The sequence below is a fragment of the Condylura cristata genome, unplaced genomic scaffold, assembly GCF_000260355.1.
Source record: "Condylura cristata isolate star-nosed mole 26May11 unplaced genomic scaffold, ConCri1.0 scaffold00001, whole genome shotgun sequence".
Classification (NCBI taxonomy): Eukaryota; Metazoa; Chordata; class Mammalia; order Eulipotyphla; family Talpidae; genus Condylura; species Condylura cristata.
The window spans coordinates 83323123-83331940 of record NW_004567102.1 but is presented as its reverse complement, the minus strand read 5'-3'; the positions used below and the strand labels follow the sequence as shown (position 1 = coordinate 83331940).

The following is an 8818-nucleotide window of genomic DNA, read 5'->3' as shown; positions in this document are numbered from 1 at the left end:
AAAAAAAAAGTTAAAGCAATTCAAAAAGGAAAAGAAAACAGGTGTGGGCAAATTTTTTTTGCCTTGTCCATATTGGGTATGCAGAGATGTGTGCAAAGACTGAACAGCTGTACAGAAGACTGGGAATAAATAGGTGAGTCTCCTTTCACTGCCAAAAGGGGGTTCTGCCTGCTTGTGCTGTCAGTGGTCATACGAATATAAGAGGTGCACTTCTTAAACAATGCTGAAATCCGGTGTCATTTTATGCCTGGACCCCAGATGCCATGCACCCACTGACCAGTGTTAGCAAATGATTGCCAGCCAGAACTAACGATTATAGGTGAAGTGCATTTCAGCTTGAGATAAACTCGGCTACTGACTGACCGTTCCTGACTGTTCTCCTCCCCAACTCCAGGTCAAGGTTTTGAACGGCATCTGTGACAAAACCATCCGATCTGCGGCAGACCCTGTGATGAGCCAGTGCGCGTGCCTGGAGGAGGTGCACCTGCCGGATGTGAACCCCGGGGAGGGCCTGGTGAGACCCCGGCAGCCTCGGTTTACTTTTAAATACTAACCTGGCAGACCCCTCCTTCCTGCCTGCTGCTCCCCTCAGCAGTGGATTTCAGTCGATCCGCTTGTTCTGCTCCCCACTCTGTCTCTGGGGAATCCTCTCCCCCCCCATACCTATGGCCTGTGTTCCAGTTCTTGTACGCATAAATAAATAAATCTTTAAAAAGAAAATAACCCGTCAGCATTGATGAAAGATTGAAAAATAAAATTCTATCGTTTTCACAGCAATTCCTAGTGGTAGTGTTAAGTGAAATTGTCTTCCACCATGAATTTAAGGATTTGCCATCTTGAATTCCATTGGTAATGTTTTGTATAAAACATTCAAAGTATAAAAATAAATACAGTTCTAAAACTGGGTATCTTGAAGGAATCCCCTGAATTGTTTTATTTGTTGTTTTTTAAAAGATTTATTTATTGATGCATACAAAACTGGGGTACAGGCGAGAGAAGTGGTGGGTTTTCGAGAAGAGACAGAGACAGAGTGGGGAGCAGAACAGGCAGATTGACGAAGTACACTGCTGAGGGGAGCAGCAGGCGGGTCAGGAGAGGTCAGGTGGGTCACCTTCCGGGGCGGGGATCAAACTCATGCTGAAGTGGCTTTAGCTTCTTAGTGTTGTGCTTCAATCTGCTGCACCACCAGGGAGGGCCTGAATCATTTTATTTTTAGTGCTTAGCAATGCAGGGAGATTGACAACATTTACACCAAGGAAAGATGCTCTGTGGGTACAAAACAACATATGTTCTAGAAGTCTTTCTTGGCACTTAGAGGAATGAGAGAAGCTGGTCAAAGACAAGGATTCTTTAGAAAAGCTCACAGGTGTTTCATAAGTAACGTATGAGCTGTGTCACTGTAGCCCCAAGAAGACACGCAGGTTGCTGGCTGGCTGCCTGGCAGTGCCTGGGTACCCAGCCCTCCCGGCCCCTCGCATGCACCTGCTGGGGTTATGTTGCTGAAATTTAAGTGAACGAACCGTCAGACCAATGATGATCCCGGAAGCTCTGAGGCAGTGAAGGTTGGGTTTGAACCCCAGTTCCCAAGACACCTAGCCTCTTTACCGTCAGTTCCCTCGGCTGCTAAGAGTGGATAATACTCAGCTCCGTAGGGTGCTTTAGAGCGGTTCCGTGAGGATGAATACGGAGTGCCCGTTGCTGGCTGCAGGGAGCAGGCTCAGTTACTGGTAGCTGCAGCTGTCGTTGTGTTACTGATGGTGATGCAGAAGGAGAGGAGAGCAGGGAAGGGGTAAAAGGGGACTCCGAGGGAGAGGGGAGCAGAAGGCGGAGAGGGGGGATGAAGTGGGAGTGGCAGGAGGGGGAGGGGGAGCAGAACCTCACGCATCATAGCCGTGGGTAGGAACCGGTGCAGCCTCTGCGCTCACGCAGATAAACAGACCCCTTAAATGGAGGGGCTCCTCTTTCTGACTTACTCCTGCTTGGTGACGCACCTGCACCCATACATCCTGGTCTAGGTTATTCGTGGCCTGTGTCAGTTGCTCAGACATGATCGCTGACACCAAGTCGTTTGAACAAAGGGTGACGCCCTCTAGGCACGGAGGTGGGTGGCAGAGACCCTTCCTTGTTCAAAGGGTCTCTTCCTCCTGAGAGTCTGAACAGGATGCAGAGTCCTCAGGATTACAGAGGTTTCCTGCACCTGCTCCAGGAATTGTAAAACTAAGGAGCTCTCATTGCTCATTTCTTTGACTGGTATTGAGATTGTCTAGTCATCCTTCACCACTTTCAGATATTGTTTTTCTGGGTCTTAGGTGTTTTTTTTTTTTTTAATTTATTTATGCATACAGAGCTGGGAGTATAGGCCAGAGGTGCAGGGGTGGTGAGAGGACTCCCCAGAGACAGAGCGGGGAGTAGAACAGGCAGATCGACAAAATACACTGGTCTGCTGCACCACGTGGGTCACCTCCCAGGCCTGGGATCCTGCTCATGGTGAAGCATGAGCTGCCTCTAGCTTTGCAGAGTTGTGCTTTAGCCCACTGTGCCACCAGGAGGCCCTCAGGTTCTGGAGGGTCTGCCTTTAAAGGTTTGTAAGTTCAGGCCTCACTTGGGGCTGTGGTCCTAACACCGGAGTAATGAGTTGCTGTGTCTGTGCTCACTCTAGGGCATGTACATCAAGTCAACCTACGACGGACTGCATGTGATCACCGGGACCACGGAAAACGTGAGTGCACAGCCCGTCAGAGCAAAACTGTGATGTGTTTAAACTCGACACGGAGGTTGTGTACTCTGCATTGTAATGTAGGCAGGCTGTTTTATTGTCTGTGGTGAGAGCGACCGCTTGTCTGTTTTGTTTACTTGTGTTGCTAGTGAACACCAGCTGTTGTCAATTTATTATTTAAATTGCCTTTGATTGGTCTTGTTCACGCACCTCACCTGACTTATACCCCTCGATCTTGTGTTCATCATTCCTTGTGCTTCCCGGCAGTGGCAACTCATAAATACAACAGAACGACCTCCTTTTGTTGACAGTTGCTCTTAGAAGGACTGGAGTCCCATAGCCATATGTGTGAAATATGTTTTTTTTTTGTTTGTTTAAAGGAATTTATATGTGTCACCAAAGCAGACGTTTGGGATATTTGCATGACACAAATTCTGTTTTTAGAGTTGCATTTTGTCATGTTTGGCATGAAATTTTTTCCCTCCAGTGCTTTGTATAGAGAAAGCAACGCTTCTTCTACTGTTTTTCTTCCTTCTTGCAGAAGTCCTGCCACATGAAGGTTTTTCTTTAGCCTCTCTGCTATTTTGAATTTGTGAAACTTAGAGCAAATTGAATGCTTTCTTCTTGTAACTTACTGTATGGCTAATTTTTGAATAGCATTGATGTAAAGTTAAACATGTTTCAATTGCTGTCCCAGATCTGTGTAAAAGAAGCTTATATGTGGGAAAACCCCACTATTTAATCACTGGAGATGGGGAAATACTTCCAAGAAACAGAAGAAGTTGAATAACTCTGACCTGTTTGGTGGAAATGGGTGCTGATAGGTATTTTGATAACATAAAATGGCCCGCTCTTTCGTGAGTCTTTTTGACACAGCTTGCTTTTTGTAGTAAGAAAAACAATGATATTGTTAAAGACGCCAATGAATTATATATGTGTGGCGTGTTTCTGCCAGATGGGTGAGTAGAAGATGGCACAGTCTCTTGGCCTCCTTTGTTGAGCTACTGAAAACAACATAGAACTGTTTACCATATCACCCCGCAGAGAGCAGCAGCACAGAGCATCCCGTTTTTAGGATGGGGATGGTGCAAAAGAAAAGACCACACAATGTTCATCCTTTCCGAGACTTGCATAGTTTAGCTGAACCACCCTCAGAACACACTCACATGCCACACAGCGCCTTGTTTTGGAGTTGGGTAGACTCAGAAGGGTGGTTGTAGTTTTGGGAAGGCCGAGGTTTTGCATGTGGCAATTTGGTAATTGCATTGCTTCACAGTCAGACTTGTCTTTGGTCTTCTGAAGCAGTTTCAGCTGGGGTAAACGTGTAGCTCATTATAATATTACTACCAGAAGGCACACAGACTTCTCTTTTGCACACCCCCCGCCTCCAACTTTGTGTTTTAAGGATATGAGTTGAATGAAAGACTAAACAAGGCTGCTTTCAAATTGAATGAAATATGCAATGCAGTGATAGACTTCCTAGCACTCCTACCAGACCCGTAGACTGGATGAGAGATTTGGGGTTACCTGAATGTCGTTGACCCTAGGGTCCTCAGTCAGGGATGTTCATAAGTCATCCCAGAGCTGGTTTCTGTGTTGTTAGAGATCAAAACAGAAAACGCTTGTCTTATTCCATCTGTTAATCCATTTGACAGTGTCACTTATCCATCCTTTCATTCATTCATCTTGTGCTCACTGAGTACCTGGAATGTGCTAAGCTCCTGCTAAGTCTTAAAGAGGAAGTGAGAAATTAGTGAAGAGCCCACTTCTCAGGGGCTTAATCTGGATATTTTGTACTTAATGCTGGCAATTTACATTTTAAGAGCAGAGGATGGAGAATAACAGCTCAGAACAGCTTCTAGCCACCACTCAAGTCACGTTGATAGCACAGTCAGCCCTGGCTGGCTGGTGTGTGGAAACCAGCCTTTGCAGTCCAGGGCAAATTACCTTCCTGCTGAGCTCATATGGTCCCTTGACTGAAGCAGAGACAGTAGGCCACCTCGGGCCTCCAGTCCCTGTTTTTGGAGGTTAGGTGAGACACCAGGACCATGCCAAGGTCAAACGAACAGTAGCTAGTGATTCTCTATCTGATTTCTCTTTTGATGTTCTTCAAGCCCTTGACAGGAGGCTTGATGGGAGCCTATCCATCCCTCTACTCCCCAACCCAGAGATGAAGCATGATTAGCTTCATTGTGAAGAATGGCTGCTTTCTTCCCCAGGTCACCTGCAACAAACCAAACAACATCATTTTTCAGCAGTCTGGCTCATGGGGAAGATGGGCAAGAGCTTCTGCCCCCGGGAGACTCATGGTATCAAGCTCTTTTTCCCAGTGTGCTGCCAGGCACAACATAGCACTTGGTAGGACACCTGAGAAATGAATGAATGAAATGAATGCGCGTGAAGCATTAGGGCAGGAAGTCAACTCAGGACACTGGGGCTTGTTTTAGAAGACTTCACATCCATCACCAGGGACTCTCTGGCCTCGGGGCCATCTTCCCCGAAAGGCAGCTCACCTGCAGAGAAGCCGAGTCCAGGAAGGCTGACTGGACAGGCCCCGATCACCAGACTTGCAGTGTTAGTCTGGGAGAACATGCTAAGTGTCCGACAGAGGTGAGAAAGAGCACACACGCTTGTGTCAGACTCCTCAAGAAAAGGGGATTCCAGAAGGCCAGCCTCCTGCGGTGCCTACCTCGCCAGTCACCAGGAGAGGCACGGCAGGTGCTGGTGGCTTCACTTTGAGGGTTTTTAAAATCAATGGCTACCATTCATTTGCCCTGCATTGGGCCTGGACCAATGAAAGGGAGGGTTTGGCAGTGGGGTGCTGTCAGCTCATTTCCTACAGAGCCACACAGCAGCTGGGTGAGAAATTCAGCGGATGGGTCTTGAGTGGAGTGGGCTCTCTCCCTCACTGCATTTAGGGTGCTATTTTTAAAGGAGAGCTGTAAGCTTTTTTGAAGATTTGCCAGTTACATAAGTTACCAAACTACTCTGGTCTAGATAACGCTGGATTATAATTGGAACCCTTCTTTGTTGGTCAGAAGAGATCATCTTAAACAGAAAGAACCCTAGTTTGATTAAATGAGCAACACTATAGGCAAAATAATTGGCAGGGAGATTGTACCAACGTAGCTACATACATATATGTGTATATGTGCACGCATTTGCAAATTTGTGGAAAAGTGAAGTCATCTTGGTATTGAACTGCACTAAATTTGAATTTAACCTGCAAAAGAAAAAAATTAAATTCATTTTCAGTAAAGAAATAGTCTATTGTCCTATCTCTCTGTTTTGAGTAGTACTGTGATAGAACAAGTTTGGGTGAAAATAGATTTCGTTTTAATGATGCTTTAGAGTAGATGGGATGACAGGCAGAGTTTACATTGACGAGCTTTTTACATTTCATAGCTTGGCCACCTTTTACAAAGTAATTTCAATGGGGCTACATGCAAGGTATTTCTCAGTGGACCCAAGGCTCTGGACAGCTCATCTGTCAGCCATGTGTTCTGTTTTCTCTGGTAGGTGACACGGAGCCAACTGTGATAATGACAGTGACCCATTATAATTGGTCATTCTAAAATAGGTGACATGGGTGTTCACGAGCCTGGTTCTGCAGACTGGCCCCAGGAAACTCAAGTTCATGGTCTTGAGGAATTTTTATTTCCATTGCCCATTGTCTGGAGCAGGAAAAAGAAGCAGAAAGAAGTGGAAAGCTTAGAGAATTAAGACCATCTCTTTGTCTCTAGTCTCCTGCAGACAGATCTCAGAAGATCCATGCCGGTGATGAAGTCATTCAAGTTAATCGGCAAACTGTGGTGAGTTTGTTCGTTGAGACCTCATGAGACTTGAACATTGCCCTCAAGAACTTTTAACCACATCCAGGCCATTTTTTTTTGGCATTTTAAAAACTTGCCATTTTAACCAATTGTCATCACTTTGAGCAGTGCTGAGATGACTATACTGGTCTCTCGCTGCTCACAGCCCACACCTGTTGTAAATTCACAGGTTTGCTTTTCAGTCCTCATGAGGGAATATCTCCTCTCCTCTCTCTTCCTTGCAGGTGGGATGGCAGCTAAAAAACCTGGTAAAAAAGTTGAGAGAGAACCCTACTGGAGTTGTGTTACTGCTTAAGAAGCGCCCCACGGGGTCTTTCAACTTCACTCCTGCCCCCCTGAAGAACCTCCGGTGGAAGCCGCCCCTCGTGCAGGTGCGATACCTGTTGCCAGCTCTCAGCTGTGGCTGCCCGCGGGCGGTGTCCAGGGTCTGCTTGTCCCCAGTGGGAAGGAGGAGCGTTTGGAGGTGGCTGTGTTAGGGTCTTATAGATGCATAATAGAAACCACCCAGTAACCCCACTTAGGGACATACACACTCTGTATTTGCATCCAGCGGCCCACAGCCACAGCACGTGGGAAGAGATGAGGAAAAGCCACTTCCCAGCCTCGCTCACCCTGAGGCAGATGCTGTCACCGCCGATGATCTGTCCTCGCCCCCGACGGCCAGTCTAGTCCTTCTCTCATTTCGAACACACACTTCTAGAAACGCCCACGCTCTGAGCGTGACCCTAGAGGACCACATGCAGTTGAGTCCTTATAGCTATTTACCAAGAGGGTGTTGGGGACCAGCCCCCCAGCGGGAAGCGGGAAAGTGACACATTGTTTGGAATTTCCAGTCGAGCGTGGCAGTGAAAAAGACCAACTTAGTGGTCTTTATTATCTGTTATTACTTATGCAAATTCTCTCCCAATTTCTTTGATTGCTTACACCTGGGCGGACCGAGTTCACGGTCAACACCTAATTGTACCCACCTTCCTTAGCGTCATTGCCTAAAGCAGGACAGGAAGCTGTGACACTTGAATGTCCTTTTCCAAGACAGAGGTCGCAGTTTATTTGTAACTGGGACTTTATCAGACATACTCGAAGGGAAGGGCAATGCTGGTCTCCGTGCCATGTGGGCACCTCGAGAGGCTGAGGGCTCTGGAAAGGTGCCTGCCCAGAAACTTAAGGGGAGGCTGAAAAGAAGGATCAGGCTTGGAGGCCGGAGCAAGGAGGGCCGCCGTTAAACCACTTCTTAAACAAGCGGGCCTGTCAGCCACACTCCTGCTGCTTCGGTTTGCAAGGCTCAGTGGAAGGTGTAGCGTCTTGAATTTTTATTGACATTCCCAGGACGTTATTGAATCACAGAGGCTTTATGAATGCGCCGCTGATAGCCGACTGAGTGCCCGCTGCACCCCAGCTGTGCCAGCTGCTTGATGAGGGATAAGAGCTGTGTCCCCACGAAGGCAGGAAGGAGTGTGGACAGGGCAGGCGAGGTGCGTCTTCCTGAGCAAGTGGAGTATTTTCGGAGCCTGGGAAGACCAGCGTGTGGGCAGAGGGAGGACACGTGTCGGGGATGAGTCCACTTCTTCAGCCACGGACTCGCCTACTTCTTCAGCCGCCTTGAGGGAAGGCTGGTCTGGGCCAGGTTTCCAGGAAGCAGAGGCAGTGACAGGCAGTGACAGACGTTCCTGTGAAAGCTGCTACTGAGGGCGAGGGCAGGTGCTTGAGGCGAGGGAGGGAGGGAGGCAGGGGAGGCCAGCTCAGCGTGGCCTCAGGGCAAGGCCAGGCGAGGGCTCCCCCAGCAGGTAACCACACACCTCTGCACTTCTGTAGCTTTAGTCAGTAGAGGCTTTTGTCAGCTGGCGACAGATCTTTTCCAACTTCGAGGTTTTATTTCAGTTTTAATAATTGCATTATTTTTATTTAGGTGAATGCTGTGTGATTAAGGGGTACAGTTCACCCCTCTTCAGATATATGTCACTCACTGTGACACCACCGGGGCACCCATTGCCCTCCCCCACTGTCCGCCCTGCCCCCTCCCTCGGATGCCCCCACCCAGCCCAGCTGAGCTCTGTTCTCCAGAGCAGGGCTGTGTGCGCTCAGCAGCGGGCCTTCACGGCAGTGGGCCATGGGCCGTGGGCTCGCGGATTGGCTACGGGGCTCTCCGTGGGCGCCACAGCCCTCCTTCTGGGACTGAGGACCTCAGGTGCCAGGGCAGAGGGTGGGGAGAGAGCTGGGAGCTGGTTACGGGCCGTGGCCTTCACCCCACAAGAGACGGGTTGAGAGCTGA

The 8818-nt window shown here is 48.4% G+C and overlaps 1 protein-coding gene across 2 annotated transcripts in view; it reads left to right on the top strand.

The window, feature by feature from the left end:
• Positions 1-8818, top strand: part of CNKSR3 (CNKSR family member 3) — an 87306-nt gene that overhangs the window by 68617 nt on the left and 9871 nt on the right. For both annotated transcript variants that reach the window (XM_004673946.2, XM_012721542.1), the window contains 4 exons: positions 395-514; positions 2660-2719; positions 6460-6528; positions 6774-6920. In XM_004673946.2, coding sequence (XP_004674003.1) covers positions 395-514; positions 2660-2719; positions 6460-6528; positions 6774-6920 — 396 coding nt within the window. The remainder of the gene's footprint in view (positions 1-394; positions 515-2659; positions 2720-6459; positions 6529-6773; positions 6921-8818) is intronic.